Source organism: Columba livia, chromosome 4, assembly GCF_036013475.1.
Source record: "Columba livia isolate bColLiv1 breed racing homer chromosome 4, bColLiv1.pat.W.v2, whole genome shotgun sequence".
Taxonomy (NCBI): Eukaryota; Metazoa; Chordata; class Aves; order Columbiformes; family Columbidae; genus Columba; species Columba livia.
The window spans coordinates 24,501,992-24,523,923 of NC_088605.1; the positions used below are offsets into that span (position 1 = coordinate 24,501,992).

Here is a 21,932-nt window from a genome sequence, read left to right on the forward strand (position 1 = left end):
TACGCGCGGGCGGGAGGAGGGGGCCGCCCAGGAGCCCCAGCCCACGGTGGCGCCCAGGGCCAGCGGTCGCGGCTGTAGTTCCCGCTCGCCGCTGCACGATCGGGGCCTGGGCGTCGAGCGGGCCCCGCTGCGGCCTGGGGAGGGGAGCGGGGCGCGTCGGCAAGTGCCTGTGCGTGCCGGCCTCGAGCGGGCGGGATCCGCCTGAGGGGAGCGAGAGCCGCTCCCGGGAGCCCCGGCCAGGCCGGGTCTGTCCGCGGCAGTTGCCTGCGCCGCCCGGAGCTGTTACCGTGGGACGGTGTTCTGCCGCGGCCCTGTGGCGGTGCCTCGGTACCGGCCCCGGCAGCACCGGGGGGCGAGAGACCCCTCGGGCAGCGGCTGAGCGAGTGGGCCCGAAGGGTAGTTTCCTGCTCAAACCACTGCGGGGGGGTTAGTTGATCGTTACTGTACAGTGCGCTGGAGCTTGCCTGCACTGCCCAAACGATTTTCTTCGTCGTTGGTTTATTACAAATTTAATTAAATTTTTTTCAAAAACAGCCTGGTTGTCAGGTGCTCTTTGTGCTTGTGTTACGTGGTTCTCATATTTTTATACTTCTTGTGAGTAAAATGCAAAGAACGCCTCAGTTTACATTCGACCCAACAGAAGGGATGAGGGACCTTTGGGTAAGCGTTTGGTGGGCAACCAGGTGTTGGTGTTCACCTGATGAAGTGGGAGGGAAAAAGCTGTGGTGGCAAGCTGGGAAACCAAGCTGTGGGCTTTGTCTTGCACTCAAATTCTAGAAAAACCTGCAGGTAGTGTGCAAGAAAAAAGAAGTTCAGAAGCTCTCTGAGTCAGAAGTCAGAATCTCTTCTTATGGCTGAGCAGCTTTGAGGTCTTAGCTTTTAAGACCCAACAATTCAGAGAGGACAAAATAGTTACATACATTTAAAAATGTAGATGTTGAACCTTCTGTGTTGTACACACCAAGAATGCTTTCTGGTCCCAGGCTTTTCCATGAAATTTAGAGAACTAAATATTCTGGACTTTGGACATGAAGGGGAGAGTACCCTATGCAATTTTTTAATTCCAGTAATTCTGTAAGAGAAAAATAATACTTTCAGTAGAGTCACAATAGTTTCAATGCAGACACCTAGCACCAGAAACTTCTTTTTTGTCCAGCACAAATCAAAATAATTTTCTGTGGAATTTTGGTGCTTTGGTGCATTAGAATCACCCAGAAGTTATGTTTGAGGGTTGTAAATTTTTTTTCCCCCTCCACAGTACTCACAGTTGCTAGCACGTTGGGAAGTTTTTTATTATTATAGGCTCATGATTTTAAGATGCATAATTTCTCACTTTTTTTTTTGTCTCCCAGCAAGTATTCAGTCTATTAGAAAAAGCTTGGTCTGGTTCCCCTGTGCAGTTTGCTTGGCAGAAAACTTTGGGAAATTTCCTTGCTGTAACAGGGTAAGATTACAAATATTTGTTGCATTTGTCCATAGAAATCACTGATGAAGAAAGGGAATTATTCTATATACTAATCTTTTTTAGGGGTGATCATACTGTGAAAATTTTTGATCGTCATGGTCAGAAGAGAAATGAAATCAGCTTACCAGGGTAGGTACTCAGATGGCTTTAAATTATTTTCTTTGTTGTTTTTGTTTTAAATGCCGCTTTTCTGGTGAGGTGCTTATATAATGTGAGAACTTTTTAGGAAGAGGTACTGCCTCTGGTGAACATACCTGGAAAAGAAGACCAACTGATGGGCATGTATGGAATCTGAGACAGTAAAAGCTGAACTCATAATAAGCTATTGAGGATAGTCAGAAAAATGTATTCTCCTACCCAAAGCACTCCTTATTAATTCTAAATTCAATCTGCTTCATTAAAATGTTAGAAAAAGATCTATTAAATTAAGAAAAAACCTAACAAGGTTGCATACAATATGTTTGTGTCACGCTGATCGCAACTGTGTTCTTGCTATAGTTAGTTTTCTAGTAATTTGTAATCGTAGCCTTACTGAGGAAAGACCTTTTTAGTTTAGTGCCTCTGCTTGTGTCACTGGCATAATGTATACATTGGCATTTTTACTTTAGATGGAGAGTGTACTTCTGAAGTGAATCTTACTCTTTTTTGTGCTTATCACACTTTTGTTCACCTCAGACAGTGGTGTCAGAGTGTATGAACGGGATTCCTTTCAGGTGAAATTTAGTAAGTGGTGGACTTTCACATGTGCGGTCTAGCTCCTGAAAGGCAATCATTCCAGAGGAACAGGCTAGATATGGTCAGGAGGAAACCTCCCTAGGTGCAAACACAGTGGTGAACTCTGAGAAGAGCTTATGTTGGACTGGGGATCCCCTACTCTTATGGGGATTGGTGAGAGTGGTGTGAAGGGGAGTCTGCCTTATTGATGGACATGGAAAGCATTACCTTGTTGATGGACAGATGTGACCCTTTCCTGCGGGGAAACATATAATATCTAAGCCAGTTTTAAAACAACATTGTATTCCCATGGCGAGGCAAAGAAGAGAAAAAAACTTGTGTAGTAACCACATGTCCTAAAAGCTTGTTGAAATAATTAGCATCTGCTTATCGTAGTTTGAACAGTACTCACTTTTCGATGCCCACCAGTGAGTCTTCTTACTTAGGTTAGGTAGTTCTTTTGAATTGTTATTTCCAGCCTTTTACTGTGATTGAAGAATAAATTATCTCTAATTATTACTATTAGGATAAAATTCAATTTTTGTGATACACATTTTAAACAGAAACAAGCATGCTTATATGAAGGTTTTCCCATTTTAACATTGTTAATGAAAATCTATGTTTTTTTTCTTCAGTAACTGTGTTGCTATGGACTGGGATAAGGATGGAGATACTTTAGCAATAATCACAGACAAATCTAGTACAATTTTTCTGTGGGATGCAAACACAAACAAAACAAGCCAAGTAGACAGTGGCATGAGGTAAGAAAGATTTTTTTTAAAGTATGTATTTGAAAATGTGGACCACTGTGAGCTACTGCTCTTTATGCTATCTCTTAAATCAACTTAGGACCTGATGCAAGGTAGAATGATGCAGTATGTTTTTTAACTTAGTTAAATTGCCATCAGGACATCATATTAATGCATTGTAATCTTTGATTTCTCTCTGTGTGTAGAGCCTATGTTGTATTTAACTTGTACAAGCCAATAGTCTTCCAGCTGCTTGAGAAGCCTCTTACTTAATCTGTTATTCCAGAAATTGGAACAGGTACTAACATGTGAACCACAGGCCCATTCACGTGATGTAAAATCATTTGGGTCTTCTGACATTGAAATCAAACTTGAGGCTTCCACTGTAGTGAAGAAAGATGAACTTGTAGCTGGTGTACCTGAGTCACCCTCTGAAAGAAACTTTACTGTTTGTCTATTAAGTGTACAGGGAGACTTGTAGACAACTAAGTTGAATATGAACAGCTGGCAAACATCTGTCCCATTTCTTTCCACAAGGACTTCTCATCTTTGGAATTTCTTTTTTACTTTCTTAAAAAGCTTTTTTTAAAGGCTTGCTGATGTAGAGGATATATTGCAAAAATCATCTTTTTATTTGAGTCCTTGTAGCACATATATTGTTATAACTGATATGTTACAATTTATCGTTAAATTATTTTTGTATGATTTTCTGGTTTTGAAGTGTTTTGTTGTGGGTGGAGGGTTGGGAGTTAATAGAAGTGTTCTTTCCTTTTTAATTGTCAACAGTACCAAAATCCCCAGAGAGCTTCTCTTCAATGTTTCCACTTTGTGGTAGCAACAAGGATGGGTGAACTTTTTGGGTATCTGCATAAACCATGTTTTTTCCAGAGTATTTCACACAAGTCAAAGGGAGCTTAAACATAGGAGAAGTGATTTTAGTGGTGCTAGGATTATTTTATTTTAGATTTTTAAGGGCACTAAAATGCTCTTCGCAAAGCAGAGTGTCTTAGGATGGGAGGAGATATCTAAGGCCTAGGTGCAAATCCCTACCTTTCTGAATTTGGCCACAGACTTAAAACTCTCCTGAGCCCTACATAATAGTCAGGCGTTGGATTAACAAATAAGCTCGGTTTGAATCTATTCCACTACACTGTTGCACTCTACATAAACATTCTGTCTATAGGGAAGAGAGCGGAAATGAACCCATATCTACTACACAAAGTAACATTTTTCTTTATTTTAGGGATGCTATGTCTTTCTTATTATGGTCTCGAGTTGGAACTTTACTTGCTGTTGGAACAACAAAGGGAAACTTACTTATATATAACCGTCAGACTTCTCGCAAGATTCCTGTTCTTGGTATGCATTATTTTGAAACTAAGCTTGCCCATCTGAAAGTGAAATTTTGCTAATATACTTAGATCCCTTTTTAGTTCTTTATATTAATATAGAAGTTAAAAATGTGGTCATACTCAGCTTGGACCTTCTGTTTTGTTGTACTTACCAGAGAAAGCTAAAAATATATATACATATACATCCCATATTTTTTTGTGGTTGTGTTCATTTGTGTTGTATAAGTTTCTTTCTTTTTCAGGTAAGCACACTAAGCGGATTACATGTGGTTGTTGGAGTACTGAAAACCTTCTGGCTCTAGGTGGCGAAGACAAAATGATTACTATAAGCAATCAGGAAGGGGATACTATAAGACAGGTAGTATTTATAAGCCACATTTGATTTTAAGGTATATTTTGATTCTTCTGGTTCCTGAGAAAGCTGGGACCCATGGGAGTTTATTCTGTTTCAGTCTCACTGTTTTCAAGGACAAAGAGCTTTTGGGAAACTTCATGCAGGATGAGGGCATTTCTGAACATCTGAGCTTCTGTGTTATGCAGTGTGATTTATGATGTTAGAGTCTCTGCATTTCTGTTGTGGTCCTGCCTGAACATGCTTCTCTCATCTGTGATCCTGATTTGTATGTGTTACAAGAGGATCCTGTGAGTGCAATTGTAGGTTCACTTCCCCAGTAGCAGCACAGGACAGCTGTCACATGACTCTGTGAGGTGTTTAGGAAGTACTTTTAGTGTTGGTTTTGCTTCAGATTGGTTAAACAAAGTTCTTGTCTCTGATGTGCAAGGGTCACTCCAAGGCTGGCCCTCCATTGCATTGTCAAGAGGATGATTCCAGTGCTTCCTCCAAGTACACTCAGATTCTCTAACCAAGCATTCCGTTTGTTTACATACATCACTGTCCCTCCAAACAATGACAGTTGCTGCGTAATCTGCAAATGAATATAATTAACTTTTTAAACTTTAATGAACAGTGTTTCAGTCATGATTTTCACAGAAAAGGTCTTGCACAGTTCATTTAATGTGATTCCATCTATATGTCTGAAGATCACCACTGGAGAAGAGGACCATAATAAATTCATTAGGGTATATCTGTACTTTAAACTAGCTGGCTTAGGTAGTAGAAGCAGTGTAGCTGAGACAGCAGAGACCTGAGCAAGGCGTCCTTATGAGGTTTTGTAACCTCATATTGACTACAAAAGCAGCTAGATCGCTGTCACTACCTAAACCAGATCAGGTATGTCCACATTGAAATGTCTTATAAATATTTAACATATATGCCTTATTCTTGATTTTTCTTCCTTGAATTTGCATTGGAGTGACCTTGCTTGTACTGTTTCAGTTAGTACTGTCTGTATAATATCATCTTGCAAGTCTTCTTCCTCATCGGGATCTTTCCTTCTCTATTTATATTTGTAACTGTTTCCTAGATATTTTTTCAGTATATTCCATGATAACATGTCATAATGATCCAAACTGTGGTCACATTTTCTCTAACTTTTTTCTTAGTTTTCCTACCTAGTTTTGTAGTAACAACTCTGTCCTTAACACTAAAATGTACAGGGCAGGAATAATGCAATCATTAGTATTTGCTACATTAACTGTTGACTTCTCAATGTGAACTGCTCTCTTGCAGACTGCAGTGAGCTCAGATCCCAGTGATATGCAGTTTTCTGTCATGAAGACCGATGAAAGAATATCAACCAGGGAGAGCACAGTAAGAATTCAATACAAAATACTGCAAAAAGTGTTAAGCTGATGTTTCGGGGTTTCTGCTGGCAGCCAAGTGTGGGCCAGGAAGCAATTTGTTCCTCCTTGATTTAAAATTTGGTGTTGAAAATTTATTAAAGCCATACCCCTTTGTTCATCAAGGACATGTTCATGAAAAATGCAGTGGTTAGCAATATGACAGATAAAAGCAGTTTTGCAGTGGTAGCTGGCATAATAGATGGAGATGTGTGCAGGGATTTAAATACATACAATACGAATATAGAACAGTATATGCAATGTGTCAGACAGAAACGGAGCAGGATTGTAAAAACTGCAGAGAAGGCACCTTTCAGAGGGCAGATTTTCAGCTGTCAGTTTTGGGAACAGATCACTGCTCTCTAGGTTTTCGTCTTAGCAAACCTCAGCATCCATGAGACTAAAAGCCCTGGTGTCAGTCTGGTGTGAGTGGTATCCTGTCTCTGCCTAAGTGGCTCCAGGTTCACTGTCTTCGTTGTCTTTCTAGACTAAATCCAAGTCCATCAGATCAGTCAATGGTGAAATGCAGAAAAATGGGCTAATGATAACTATTAGCAGAGCATATTATTAAATGATCAGCAATGAAATACCAAGACAAGACATATAAAATCAATGGATAGAAAGGTGGTACTGTGTTAGAATTTGTCCAGATCTATACACAACATAATTAAATGCTCGCAGTCAGATTTAATCTATGGAGTATAGGTGTCAAGAAAGAATTTTTCCCCATGTTTATTTTGATAAGAGCTGTAGGAGTTTTTGCCTCTCTGCATGGAGTGACATGTTTTCTGCTTCCTAGGAAAATTTAATTGACAGCTATTTTAAAAATGCAGGACCTGAGGACTTCAGCCTTGATTTCTTCTGCTGCTTCCTGGGGCATGCAACAGCCTCGGCTTTGCAGGTTTTTTATTGCAGCTCTCAAGTTTGCTGTAAAATGTTAGGGAGCATTCTGTAATTCTGTAGTTCTTGGTGTTTGTGCTTGGCTGGTCTGTCAGGAGCTCTAAACCACACAGCATTTATTGCCTAGGTGTTTCTTGTTGGCATCAGAAAAAAAAACCTGCAAGCTGGATCAAAATAAGTAGTACTAGAATTAACGTCTTGCACTGTAACATAAAACAATTCCTGTAATTTCGTAGAAGAGTTTAAGAAATAGTATTTCTTAAATGCTTCCTGATTAAGCTGCACTGGACTTTTAAGAAAACTGTTTTAAAAGGCAGAAAACATACCTTTTGTATTGAGGTAAATTTAGGAAATATAGGTCAGAATTTGAGTGTGCAATTCTGGATTAATGGATTTTTGGGTCAACATATGCCTTTTTTCTCAGTTTGAAAATATCAGCTATATATTTCATTCTTCCAACTCTTATTTTAGGAATAAACCATTGTCTGCTTTTTAGACAAGAAGAGCTGGAACAGAAAGTAATGTAAACTTGTAAATAGCCCTTCAAATTGTCTTTGTCCAGGAATAAGGTGAAAGAAGCTGCTCCTCCTGGCTTCTCTAAAATGAGTGTTTTACTCATGCCTGACAATAGCCTACACTCTAGTAACAAAAATAATATATTAAAAACAAACAAGCAAAACAAAACAACAACAAAAAGAAAAAAAAGTTCAACCTTTCTTCCACTATGAAGTCCTACATATCTGTGGCAGTCATCAAATAAAATGCACTCACCTAGATTGGTACCAAATATTGCATGTTTAATACACACTTAACCAGCTGTTTTTTTTGGAATTGTCTTTCTGTTTTCAAGTTTTAGCAGGTTACTTGATAGTGGTGTTGTGGTAGTCTTCTCTTCAGCCTCACAGATAAAAATTTTGTGGATCAAAAGAGACATTGTAACTCAAGTGAGAGTAGTCCAACAAGATAACTCTATGTGGCCTGCTGCCTTCTTCTCTGAGGAAACAGAGCTGACTTAATGCTTCTGTAGGGAAAAGCTTTGGATTTGATATGTGTGCTCTGCTGGGCTTACATTTAGATCTATGAACCACTAACTCACAAAGAGAATATCCTGAAAATCTCTTCCACTGTTGATAACAATTCTGAATTCAGATCCATGGGTTTCTTAAAGATTATTGAATGTAGGGCCTTATTTTAAAATTCTTATTGAGTCCCATTTTGTTTTCATTCATTGGCAGGTAAGTGTAATTGTCGGCAAGAAGACTCTCTTTCTTTTTAATTTGAATGATCCTGATAACCCGATTGATTTGAAATTTCAGCAGCCTTACGGCAGTATTGTAACCTACAGATGGTGAGTAGAACTTTCTTAATGAAACATTCTAATATTAGCAAGCTGAAGATTTTCCCAGTAGTTGAGATGAATGCTGGAAATGAAATCATATATCCCTTGCTTACACTAAATTTTTCTTGCATGTATTGTAGCTTTTTTAATAATTCTTTTCCAAAAACAAAGAAGTCTACATCTTGTAAGTTTTGGCAAATGCCTCTGTTGGTATGGCCATCTTTAGAACACTAATACTGTTGCTGTCCTGAAAGCAGATTAAACTGAGGGTTTTATAGGTGGTTTTCTGTTTGGATGAGTAATTTATGAAAGAGATAATGGTTGAGTTGTATCCCTCAGATAGTTTGTTGGTTTACAAAGTTGTGTGAAGTTCTTGTAGCCTCCTAGCTGTGTGATGCAATTGATAGTGTTCCTATGAAGAAATCCCAAACTAAACGTTTCAACTCTGTACCCAAAAAGTAGCTGTACTGTTTCTGTATCTTTGAGTCAAGATACCCTGTGTTTTACTGCCTATTCAGCCAATGTGGAATTGACATTTATTCCTTTGCACCGCAACTGTGAAAGAAGACCTGTACCTATATGCTTCTTAATTTCTGGCCAACCGTCTAACAAGGCATACCTGGGCTGTTTCCCTTGCAACGATTTTTTTTGCAGCTAAGCTGATGAGATACTGTTCAGCCTGGAGAAGAGAAGGCTCCAGGGAAACCTTATTGTGGCCTTTCAGTACTTAAAAGGAGCCTGTAGGAAAGATGAGGACAGACTTTTTAGCAGGGCCTGTTGCAGTAGGACAAGGGGTGATGGTCTTAAACTAAAAGAGGGGAGATTCAGGCTAGACATAAGGAAGAAATTTTTTTATGCTGAGGGTGGTGAAACACTGGCTCAGGTTACCCAGAGAGGTGGTAGATGCCTCATCTCTGGAAACATTCCAGGCCAGGCTGGACAGGGCTCTGAGCAACTGATCTGGTTGAAGATGTCCCTGCTCATTTGCAGGGGGTTGAACTAGATGACCTTTGAAGTTTCCTTCCAGCCCAGACTGTTCTATGATTCTGTGGTATTGTTTGAATTCATCCTTACACACTGTAGCTATTTCTGCCTTAACCTTTTTCTCCTTGACACTATGAAAAGTAAACAAACTGTCTATTCTCAAATACAAATTGTAGTTTTGGTACTTCCACTGCATTTACAGCAGTATGCCCTAAGGTTGCTGTGACTGCCATTACTATTTTTAGCATAGCTTTGATGGGACAAGCCAGCCAGGACCTTGAAATGAAAATCCCATCTTCTGGCCTGCTTATTCCAATGAAGATACCAGAGGTCTGTCTGTTGGCATCACTGCCATGCATGCACCTTGCTGAAAGTAAAGTGGCATTATAGAAATTCCTAAAAATCGATTCTTTTTCCTATTAAAGGGAGGCATTGACAGTTGCCCCCATAGTCTGAAAGAAAATGCATTTTGCATATTGCATAAATAGATCTTCTTTTTTTTTTTTTTAAACAGGTATGGTGATGGCTACATTATGATTGGTTTCTCACGAGGGTGTTTTGTAGTCATTTCAACACACATTCGTGAGATAGGTCAAGAAATCTTTCAAGCTCATAATCATAAGGATAATCTAAGCAGCATTGCTATATCCCAGTCATTAAATAAAGCTGCATCATGTGGAGACAATTGGTAAGTGGTAGTTTTATATATAAAGAATGGAATTAATCTCACATAACTTTAAAGCTGGGCTTCCTAAGGCGTAAAGACTCCCTGAGAAGTAGTGCAGAGAAGGTGAGATAAATTGCTCTGTGGAACTGCCTCTCTGCCTAAAGTTAGGAGAAGCTAATTTTAAACAAAATCTCCACAATGGTAATTACTTCATTGTGATTAATTGTAAGCAAAAAAATACTTAAACATTAGTATAGGTTCTTCGTTTTGATTCTTTTTCTGCTATGTCACTTGGCTAAGAAAATGTCCAAATTTCTTTACTACGATTTATTGACTGGACATAAACATCTGCTTAGCAATATGAGAACAATTCACTTTAAACTCCACTGATTATGCTGATATCCTGATATCCTCTTCTCTGCAATCCAGACAAAAGTATAAATGTGTAAACAAGAAAGGAAAAAAGGAGTTAAGAGATTGGAGGTTTTCCAAATATGTTGTGCATACTCCCTGATTCTGTGATATCTGACTTCTTCAGCGAAAAAAGAGCTGAGTGCTGGTAGGAGTCAGACTCTGGTCTGTCCTCAGTTCTGTGTATGACTGTAACATACTGCTGACACTTGCACATCAAGAGTAGTATAACTGAGCAAAACACGGTGCAATTTCAAGCACTTCGGCTATTCTACAATAAATATTATTTCTTTAAGAGGTTCTGCAGCATATATTGAGTAACATGACAGCATAAGTAAACTTTCACTCTGTCCCTTTTTATGTGAATCCAGATTGAAAACTAGTTTTTTTGCATCTATGTTTCGAACAGTGTTTGTCCATCAGGAATGTGTATTTAATCTAACCTGTATTGTAACAGGTCAAAAAGGAATAATAGTGTGTGTTTCCCACCCCTCAGTTGTTTTGAATTGGACAAGTTGTGCCTTTTCCTCAAATTTTAGTTCTTTGAGCAAATGTTTTTATACAGTGATAGTGATAAACTATTTAGAGTGATGGGTAACAATGAGTGTGTGTTGCTTTTTAGGAAACAGAGGGCATTTTTCTGTTTGTGTTCTATTTTGTGCTCCATTAGGCTGTCTTGATGGGGTTCATGATGACTGAGGTTCATATTAGCGAGAATGACTTTATTTTTGTTTTAGCATTAAAATCCATGATCTGTCAGACCTGAGAGAGATGTATGCCATAATAAACTTGGATGATGAAAACAAAGGTATGTTAACAGTCCCCATGAGAATAGAAGTTTTTACAAATTAAGTAAACAGAATTTTGGTTGTGATTCTGTTTACATGAGTGAAAGTGCTGTTGTTGGAAAAAAATGTGTAAATATAGAATTTATTGTAAGTTCCTTCTTTCCCGACTTGTATTTTTTAGGTGACCCATAGCAAAATATGAACATATTTTATTTTATCTGTTTAAAGTATAGAGAAGTACAGACCTCAGAATATTTGATCAGTTATCATTTTGTTTTTTTGAATCTGTAATACAATATATTTAGATTACTGAAATAATATACTTAACTGTTTTCTGCTTCTTTCCATGTTGAGGGGTTTTTTGTGGGTGAGGGGTTTTTTTGTGCTTTTCAGCATCTCTTCTGCTAACTTATGGTACTTAATCAGTTTTCATCCTGATATACAGGATTTGTGCCTATGTCATCCAGACCATTGTTACAAGACTATGTTCTTGGGTAATGAGTTACCACCATTATCTCCTCTTGTGGTGTCTGTAAATACTTAAGTTATTGTCAAGTCTTCACTCTTAGGAAAATGCTAAATTAGTAAATTATGGATTTGGTTTGCGTGATTCCAGTTAATCTTGGAATTATATTAATTGATTATTTTTGAGTACATTAGTAACTATAATCCTAGGTGTGAATTCTGACCATTTTCACATTTTAAAGCAAAATAATTGTTTCTTGTTTTCAGTAATTAAAGAAATATATTTTTTCTTTTTCCCAAAAAAACTTGTGAATGTTTTAGGTGTAGATCAGCTGGCTTGGACAGATGATGGACAGTTACTGGCAGTATCTACACGCAGAGGATCCCTCCATGTTTTCTTGACAAAGCTTCCAATTCTGGGAGATACTTGCGGTACACGGATTGCCTACCTCACTTCTCTTCTTGAAGTTACTGTAGCCAATCACGTGGAGAGCGTATGATAACCTCTTCCATTTAACCTTCCTTTATATATAGGTAAAGTAAGTATTAATAGTGGATGAAAATTGTGGATTTTCTGTTTTCTTACAGGAGCCACCAGTCACGGTCTCTGTTGAGGTAGAGCCCAGTTTTGTTGCTATTGGTGTTTATCACTTGGCTGTAGGAATGAACAATCGGGCTTGGTTTTATGCACTTGGAGAGAACAGTAAGGATAAATTTACTTATCTTAAAACTACTGCATCATTCAGTCTTATTTTATTATTTCGGTATTGTGTTCCGTGTTTCTGGACATTCCACATTGTACAATAACTTGACTTGCTATCTGGTCCCATTAGGACCAAATAATGATCTTCACAGACTGAAGCACTTATGAAAAGGCATTGTAAATAAAAGACATAAAATTTCAGGTTCAAGGTATTGGTAATTAAATGTAGAATGTTTCTTTTTTTTTTTTTTCTTTTTCTCAGATCATGTTGTTAACCAATGAAGGACTTTTAGGCTTTCGAGGCAATATTTTGCCACTTCTTTAAATACTAAGTTTGGCTAAGTACTCAGGATCTATATGATCAGAGGGTTTAAGTTCTCAGTTTGATAGATGTTCATGTTTTTTGTGTGAGATAAGGTAAAATTGGTTATACCATGTCCAAATTTTTAGACAGTGGATTTAAAGCTTGCATGTTTCTCTAATCATCACCTTTCTGACTAATAATAAATTAATCAACTGTAAGGACACTAGTAAGAGTTGCATAGGAAAAGAGTTTCATTTGTACTTTCTAACCAGTTTTCTGACTGCTAAGAAGAAAGTCTCTTCACATGTGACTTGTCCCCTGTCTGCTTCTGATTACTCATCTGCAAATTTAGATGATGATAAGTGAAGACCTATACAAAATGAAAATATTTTTACCTTTTCTTTTCTGTTTGAATTCTTTAGATGTAAAAAAGCTTAAAGATGTGGAGTACCTGGGTACAGTAGCAAGTATGCACCTTAATTCTGATTATGCTGCTGCTCTCTTTGAGGGTAAAGTCCAGTTGCATATGGTAAGAGCTCTGGCAATTTGGAGTGCTGAACTAGTGAGCTGATTTAAGCCAAACAAGTTAATGTAGTTTTAAAAATGAGAGAAAAGGGAGTGGTATTCAGCTAATGGAGATAATATAACATTCTCTAGATATTTTTTGCTGACTAATTAAAATATAAAGCTGAGTTCCTGTAGACCTTAGAAATACAACCTAGTCTAGAACAGATGAAGAAAAACTATTTTCTTGTGAACTATTTAACAAGTTTTATTTTAATAGGCTCTGGGAATGTGACAGAAGAAGATGCTGGGTTTTTAGGGGATGCACATGCAAGTTTGCAAGTTTGGTTTCATGTTACTTCCTTACAGTTTGATACAGGCAAAACTATGATACCGCATTGTTAACAGTGGAATTTTTCAGTTCATTCTGTTCTTTATATTTAGATAGAAAGTGAAGGTTTGGATGCTCGGGAAGAACGAGAAACTCGACTCTTCCCAGCAGATGATGATAAATGCCGAATTTTGTGCCATGCTTTAACTAGTGACTTCCTCATATATGGTGCAGATGTGAGTATTATTTCTGGTTTTAAATGTCTTTTTAGACGGAATGTATTTCTATCTGATTTATTTGGATTATTACTTATATCTTAAGCAAAAAAAAAAGTGCTCTGAGAAGTTTACAGTAGGTTGTTACCTATGCAATAACTTCATGGAAATACAGACAAAATTGCATCCAGCTTCCTTTACTGTTGCATTTATATGAGATGCATTGGCACAAAGGTTAAGTTTTGCTTTTACTACTGTTTGATGCAAAACACTGATTTTAATAGCAGAATTTAATTCTTTTGCCAAGGTGAGAGGGTTGGCAATCAAACTGTATTCCAGATGTAAGAACAAACATAGCACTTGCCTTGCAAATTTGTTGATTTAGGTGGTGAAGTGATAGATGTGGACAAAAAAGTAATGAGGTAAACAACTATGACAGCATACAAGAAAGTCTTGACTTACTATTGAAGCCTTTGCCCAGGGATTTTTTTTTTGGTGTTTCAACAAAGATAGGGATTAGAAGGGCTCTGAAGAAGGGTGTGAACATGCTTATGGATTTTTCTAGAGATTTTCCTGTGCATGAAGGGTAGTTTCTTTGTTTTTAGTATTTTCTGGCACTGGAAATACCGGGCACATTTGACACTGTTGTATTGTGCTCTTTGTGACACAGACTGATGTACTGAGCTTCCAGAGGAAAGGCAGAATCGCTATCTCTGATGTTATTAAGTTTAATAACTTGAGTGGTTTTGCAGCAGTTGAAGGCTTTCCCACCTTCTCAATACCTAAACTAGTACTGATACATTTGAAGTGCTAAATTCACAACTGATCAATTTCATGTTTGAAAATTTTACAGTTGACTTCAAAAGCTGCTTTTTGCTTTCAGTGCTCTTCTTTGTGCAGCACTGATTGAAATATAGTGTTAATCGCAAATCAGTTTGATTGCTTTTCTCCCCTGAATTAGTTACATCTGTTCTTACTAATGTGTGGTTCTTCCTTGGAGGCAAATTTTTCAACTTTGTTTGAAGGCTAAACTTAGCAGACCCTAAGGCATTTTTCCTGTTCAGAGAACTAGACAGTAAATACAGCTTGCTGCCACACAGCAGAGTGAGATAAACAACCAAAACAACAGAAAATCCCTCAAACCTCCAGCTCGTTTCCCCACCCCCCAAAAAGCCTTGGGTTTTCCCATCCTGATCAAAACAAGCTGTGGGTGAAGAAGGGCATGAAAAAACACTTGGCAGTATTTTTCTTTGAACACTCTTCATGCTCAGCACTTTAAGATGGGAGAAACTGCAACCAGGTTAATTATCTACTTGCCACTTACTGATATAATTATTAGCTTTTTCTGTTGTTTCTCATTAGACTGGAGTTATTCATTATTTCTACATCGAAGACTGGCAATATGTGAATGAATATCGGCATCCTGTCAGTGTGAGAAAAATTTTTCCAGATCCAAATGGAACCAGATTGGTTTTCATAGATGATAAAAGTGATGGCTTTGTCTATTGTCCAGTAAGTTAGTGTGGGATACCCATACAGTTATGCGTACAAGCAGGCTCTCCAACTGTATAGTGTTTTTAATAGAGAATGAAGCTTTTGTCACTCCAACATGTATGCTGGTAGAAGAAATTGCCAAGGAGGATTAAAGATAACTTAATGGTAACGTAAGGAAATAAAATCTGTCATATTAGATCAGGAAAATTTCTTTATATTAAATTCCTGATCAGTAATTTGGAGAAATACATGTGCTTGTGTGTTCAAATACAGTTGTTATAACCTGTTAACAAGCACTGACAGTTTCACAGCTGGTTCCTGTACACTTTTTTCTAAGAAAAGCAAATAACATTTGTATGATGTGCATTTTCTCTATTTAGTTCCCTTCTGAATTAAACTGTTTGTTATTCAGTGTCACTGCTTATAACAAAACTTTTCCATAATGCAATTTTCATATTTCTGCACCACTTACATTCTTTTTTATTTTTAATCGTAACTAGAATTAATATTTAGTTTGTCTCCTTAATAATTTGCTAGTAATTTTATTTTTGCATTATTTGTAGGTAAATGATAGATTATACGAGATTCCAAATTTCTCACCAACTATTAAAGGAATCCTGTGGGAAAATTGGCCAATGGATAAAGGTGTTTTTGTTGCTTTTGATGATGATAAAGTGTACACTTATGTTTTTCATAAGGATGCCATTCAAGGTACTGTAAATGCTCTTAAATTTTTTTTCACTATTTTAGTTAATAAAGAAAACATGTTCTGAGTCTTAGATTGTCTTAAATATTTTCATAACTGCATATAAAGATAAATAGTACTAAAGAAGTTTTGAAGTGCAACTGATTAATAGTAAACTAGTTGCTTTGTGGGTTTCTTTATAAAGCTCTGACAAGGCATTTTGGTCTTTACTCCCTACATTCTTGCTGTTATAATATTTGGTCTGAAGTTTACACGTTGCACTTCAGTTGTATTTTGAAATGGTCATAAGAAAATCTTAGGATCAGGGTGACAGAACCTGCATTCACTTACACTGATACCCAAAACTGTAATCATAGCAATTTATGTAGTAATGATAGAGAAACATTAAGAAATTTACCTGCAAACATTTGGAAAATTACCTTAATAGTTAGAGAAGATTTAAGTTATGTATATTTACTTCACTGGAAAATATGCACTGTACAGTAGATGGTGACTACAAGAATTAGAAACCTTGAATTAATGCCCTGCTAATCTACATTATTTCAGCTGTAAGTGCTTGCTACACTTTTACCATGTCAGGATTTTTAAAATTGTGACGTCTTTTCTTCTTGATTTTTGAATCTAGGATCCAGGATTATTTTGGCAGGTGGCACAGAAGTCCCCTTTTCCCATAAGCCTTTGTTGTTGTATAATGGAGAATTAACTTGTCAGACTCAGAGTGGGAAAACAAACAATATCTATCTAAGCACTCACAGTTTCCTTGGCAATTTCAAAGACTTTGGACCTAATGAGCTGAGACAAATGCTTACTCAGACTTTAATGTTGAAAAGGTACATCTGTGTTTAATTATATTGTGTAATTGTTTTCTTCTGTGCTTAAAGCTCAATAGAGCATATCCTGGTGATTTAAAAATATCATGTTGAATAATGAGAAATTAGACTGATCCATGAGTCCACGTAGCTGTCTATGCAGACCAAACAAAATAAGCAACCTCATGGTGCTTTATTTGTTTTCCCACTGTCAAATAAAAGCTAAAGTAATTTTTTTCAAGAGTTATTCGGAGTTCCGTGACAGTGGCTCTTCCAAAACTGGCTGAAGGTGCTTCTTGCATACTCTTCTCCCACTGTAGTGAAGCAATGCAAAATCAGTATAATGGAAAGAATGCCAGAGTAGGGAAAGCAGATGATTTCCTGAAAAAGTGTGGTAGAAACAGGAGAAACGGAACTGTAAGTTAATAGTTTGTTTTTCTCCCTTTCTTCCTGATGCACTTCTCTTTTCATGGCCTAGAAGTAAATGCTTTCTATGTTTTCCCTACAATAGTATTAGGAAAAAAATGTGTTGAGAGGGAATTTTATGTACAAGCAATACTGGTTTAAAATGTGTTTTACGTTCTATAGGTTTTCTGAAGCGTGGGAGTTGTGCAGACTTCTGAATGACCATTCTAGTTGGAATGAGCTGGCCAAGGCTTGCTTGTATCACATGGAGGTGGATTTTGCAATACGTGTTTATCGGACGTTTGGTAATGCTGGGATGGTCATGTCACTAGAGCAAATAAAGGTAAAATGTAAGGTCCTTTTTGAACAGGAAATACAGTGATTTAATTCTTCTTTAAGAATTGCTGCATTATTACTTTTGTGGGGATTTTTTTTTTTACATAGGAGGTGAATTATTTCCAAGGGAATTAAGAGTTATAGAGGAGAATGTGTCCAAACCACATAACTCTTGCTTGGTTTTCTCTTGAAGTGGTTGCAGTCTCTACTGGAGTGCACAACATTGCTTTCTGCATTTGCTTGACTACAGCAGAATATCTTAGTGTCTCAGGCATTTGGAGGCTCTTTTTTCCTTTGTTATTTTTGAGGAAATGTTTAAGACCGCTATTATAATTTTTAAAAGGGGGGGGGGGGGGATTACAAAAATACATCTAGAAGTGTGCATGAAATAGTACCTTAAAATATACTTCTGCAAATCGCTGATTTTAGGCAATGTTAGCTGTAGTGGCTTTTGAGCTACAATAAGAAAATGAGGGCTTTTTCTGATTTGTAGAATCGAGTACACATGGTTATAAAATGTAGGGATCTTTTGGTTTACTGTACTTACTAAATTATGTTACTTGTAACAATATTTTTTTTCTTTTGGACTATTTTTGCAACTATTACATCTACTTACAGGGAATAGAAGACCACAACCTTTTAGCAGGACATCTTGCCATGTTTACTAGTGATTTTAATCTGGCTCAAGATTTGTATCTGGCATCCTCGTGTCCTGTTGCTGCACTTGAGGTATTAATTTGTGTAAATTTTTCTCTGCTGTTTTCATCTCCACCCTAATGTTGGAATATTTCACCTTCTGATAATTCTGCCCTCTTATGTTTTTTTTCTTGTCATTGTGTGACTGACAGACATTCTTTTAGGATTAATGTCTCTCAAATTGTCTGAATCTTTCTAGAATACTAGCTCTATATTTGCATTTAGAACAATATAAAGTTCATATTAGAGTTCAGAGTTTGATACTTGCATCAGAAAATGTTAATGTTGTTTCTTAATAGATGCGAAAAGACTTGCAACACTGGGACAGTGCGCTTCAGCTGGCCAAGCGTTTGGCTCCAGACCAGATCCCTTTAATATCAAAGCAATATGCAATGCAGCTTGAGTTCACGTAAGTTCTGTGAAGTTGCAGTGTAAGAATATTAAACCAGTACTTGTGCTAAGCAGAACACAGAATTGATACTTCAGCTGACTGTATTGTTGACAGAACATTCTGTGAGGTCCTGCAGCTATAGTCTGAGGAAGAGTAATTTTGTAAGGAATACTTAATGCTAGAGACATATGTTAGCAAATAATAGTTACTTTTGATTAATTTCAGTGTATCTCTGTTCTTTCCAACTGACAGAACCACCATATAAAAATATCATTCACTAAATAAGTGGTTCTTTGCAGGCGAGTGCTTGGAAAATAGAGAAAGTTCACATCGTGTAACACTTCTTAAAATGGACAAAAGCCCTACCTTTTGCTTGTCTTTCCTTGAATAGCCAGTAGCTTTAATTTTCTTACATATCTTACTTAGGTAGAGTGTAAAATTTCAAGGCTGCCAATCCATGAAAGAGAGAAGGTATTAGCCATTTGCCATGATTTTAAAGTGTATTTTATAGCAAATTCTTCCCAGATTAAATTGATCTGTATAATGTCTGACCAAGAGAAAATCTTCTATCTATTTAATGGAGTTTTCAGACTACTCCTTCCCCCTGTCGCTGTCCCTAACATTGAGAGAGGACACTTATTGGTCACAGAAAGGAAAGAACGCAGGCAGTTGGAGCAATGTGACCATCCATAACTTGAGTTCTGAATATACTTCAGGGAAAAAAATACCTTTGTTTTTGAGTTGCAAAAATTCTAAATAATTTTAGAAGGTTAGTTTCATTTATCTTCTGTAAAAAATATGTGGAAGTAGAGGTGAGATTATTGAGGTGTATTATGCAGATTGATTCTTTGCCTGTTTTTCAAGGGATGTTTATTGGTCTTGGTATAACAGAATTGGGTGGTGGGCTTCCTCTTTTCCCCTGTGCTTTATCAAGCTATTAGTCAGTGCCGTGACATACTGTGTAACTGACCATCTTTTGCATACTTCACATCCTTGTATGGAATCGGTATTTCTAAAGCAAGACAGATCCATATGTAATCTGTGGGGTAAGCAGGTAACCAACTCTTTCTGTTAAAAATATTCTTCTGTATAACTTCCAGTTTTCTTTTAGGGGTGATTACGTTAATGCTCTGGCACATTATGAGAAGGGAATCACTGGAAACAATAAGGTAATTCCTTTTTACTAATGATAACATTTGTACTGTCATAGTGCACGTTAAGTTGTCATGTTTCAGGCTCACTTGAATTCAGGTGGGTTTTTTTATTCAGCTCTTAATCTATATGACTGTTGCTTTTTGTGTAGTAGTCTTTGCACTTCTCTTATTTTTAATACACAGAATGATGCTTTCTCTAGGTATAAAGCAGTATTGCCGTTGTACAACATGGCATAATTAGACTTAAGTTTTTAGAATTTGAACTGTTTCATGATAGACATGCAAATGTCAGAGAAAATATTGGTAGGATTTGCATTGTTGTAACACAAGTCCTAATTATTCCTTCTGTTCTTCTTCACTGAATTATTATCTATATAAAGAAAAGAAAGATTTGTGTTAGAAAATAAATATATTCAGTAGATCCTCCCTTTTTCTGGCATTATTTCCCCTAATATTTGCAAAATGTCTATTATGAAGCAGCTTGAATGATACTAGGGAGCATATTAGGGGAAATAGCAATATTTTCTGAATTCAAGCCATTTGGCTTTATGAAACATCAGTGGTCTTACCACCTTAAAAAAATAATAAATGAAATATCCTGCCTGTAGTTTTCCTTTTTCTGTGCTGTTGGTTTTGGAAGAAAGAGGAGAGTAGAACCAAGCTGTCTGTAAAACAAGATAATTCTCATGTATGCTTGGTCTGGACACATCTTGTAAGTAAAATGTGAAAGACAGACATTAAGAAGAAAACTAATCCGAGTTCTTCTAACTAGCTGCAGCTAGGCAAGAATCTTGAGACAAAAATTGATTTAATGGAGTCCATGTAATGTTTTGTTAATTTGTTTCAGTGGTTGGTTGCTGTGGGTTTTGTGAACTGTTCTTTCCAATGTGTAATGTATAGTTACTGCATTTCATTTGATTGCCAGTACCAAGAACATGACGAAGCTTGCCTTGCGGGAGTGGCTCAGATGTCCATTCGAATGGGAGATATCCGTCGAGGGGTAAACCAGGCCATTAAACATCCCAGTAGGTTACTAAAAAGAGACTGTGGAGCTATTCTGGAGAGTATGAAGGTGTGAAAAAGATTTAATAAAGCTAAGACTGAATATGTGAATATGCTAGTATGAATATGTGAATTTATTAAAATATTTATTAGTAATCTTAATTTAGAAATGATATTTTAATGCTTTCTAATATTGTAGCAATTTTCAGAAGCTGCTCAGCTGTATGAAAAGGGACAATATTATGACAAGGCAGCGTCGGTATACATCCGGTGTAAAAACTGGTAAGTACAAGTTTTAGGAAAGTATTATATTTCAGAGAACTTGCTGTGGTGCTCCTTGGAAAGGAACAATTCTCTGAGGGGCACAAATGTCTCATTAACTATGTTTCATTGATTTTATTAATTCCAGCCCAATTCCAGCTTGTGTTATTTTAAATATAGTCTATATAGTAAATGGAAGATAGCCTTCCTTTTTTCTTTTTTGTGTGTTACATGCAGTTTTGAGTCCTTTTTGTGTGTGTGAGAACCTTCCTCTTTCTTGTGAGTGCCCTGAAAATTAAGTTGGAATATTATGTTCATTTACAAAGGAAAATTTTATTCCATCATAGAAGTGTCAGTGGCATCAGAATGGACCAAAAGAACACTTTGTTAAGTAGGATAGCTTGCATATGATGGTAGCCTTGATTTGCAAAGTGGGAGGTACAAGCTTTTTTTACTGTAGCAGAAGGGGATTCAGTCTGGGGAGTGCTCTGTCTTTTAGGAAGATAGCTGAACTTTAAGGTCAGTCTGTCTTCAGACTCTCATATCCTTGATATTGAAATGCCCACTGCTTATTTTGCTGGTTTTCATAGATCATATCACTGTGTGCAACTCCTGAAGTTAGATCTGTGGAAGGGCTGACGTAATTCTGTGTTCCTCCATGCTATGCTGTTATGGATGATGTTGCTCAGAGAATCTGGTACCAGTTGCCTGAAGTCCTCTGTACAACCAGTGGCCTTAAGTCCACAACCATGGGAGTAACCACAACTGCACCTGTACTGGGGTCTTTTGTGGTTTTTTTGCACATTCTTTCACGTTACAGTTTTAATACTGTGCTGCTTCTGTAGCTTAATTAGAGAATACCAGAGGTAAATACTGTTGATCTGGCACTTCTTATGCTTGTACATCTCAGACTTTAAAAAGATATTGTACTTCTTTAAGCCTGTATGTTCATGAAGTAGTCTATAATTTCCAGTTCTTAGATCTATGAAGTGCAGCTTTGTAAAAATATTTAAGTGCCTTCAAGGCTTATACATTCTGTTCAGTTAC

At 37.1% G+C, this 21,932-nt stretch overlaps 1 protein-coding gene across 3 annotated transcripts in view; it reads left to right on the forward strand.

Moving 5' to 3' along the window:
• The window catches only part of WDR19 (WD repeat domain 19), a 43,233-nt gene that overhangs the window by 94 nt on the left and 21,207 nt on the right, over positions 1–21,932 (forward strand). The window contains exons 1-23 of one of the 3 annotated variants that reach the window (XM_021286031.2): positions 12–660; positions 1,353–1,444; positions 1,529–1,594; positions 2,815–2,940; positions 4,172–4,287; positions 4,523–4,638; positions 5,911–5,991; positions 8,156–8,268; positions 9,758–9,931; positions 11,059–11,129; positions 11,896–12,068; positions 12,163–12,277; positions 13,004–13,110; positions 13,530–13,652; positions 14,994–15,143; positions 15,689–15,836; positions 16,457–16,661; positions 17,229–17,388; positions 18,000–18,110; positions 18,377–18,486; positions 19,580–19,637; positions 20,548–20,694; positions 20,824–20,906. In XM_021286031.2, the coding sequence (XP_021141706.2) occupies positions 604–660; positions 1,353–1,444; positions 1,529–1,594; positions 2,815–2,940; positions 4,172–4,287; positions 4,523–4,638; positions 5,911–5,991; positions 8,156–8,268; positions 9,758–9,931; positions 11,059–11,129; positions 11,896–12,068; positions 12,163–12,277; positions 13,004–13,110; positions 13,530–13,652; positions 14,994–15,143; positions 15,689–15,836; positions 16,457–16,661; positions 17,229–17,388; positions 18,000–18,110; positions 18,377–18,486; positions 19,580–19,637; positions 20,548–20,694; positions 20,824–20,906 (2,702 nt within the window). In that variant the 5' untranslated portion in view covers positions 12–603. Of the gene's footprint in view, positions 1–11; positions 661–1,352; positions 1,445–1,528; positions 1,595–2,814; positions 2,941–4,171; positions 4,288–4,522; positions 4,639–5,910; positions 5,992–8,155; positions 8,269–9,757; positions 9,932–11,058; positions 11,130–11,895; positions 12,069–12,162; positions 12,278–13,003; positions 13,111–13,529; positions 13,653–14,993; positions 15,144–15,688; positions 15,837–16,456; positions 16,662–17,228; positions 17,389–17,999; positions 18,111–18,376; positions 18,487–19,579; positions 19,638–20,547; positions 20,695–20,823; positions 20,907–21,932 lie in introns of those variants that run through there. The other 2 variants (XM_065062613.1, XM_065062614.1) reach the window with 2 other exon arrangements.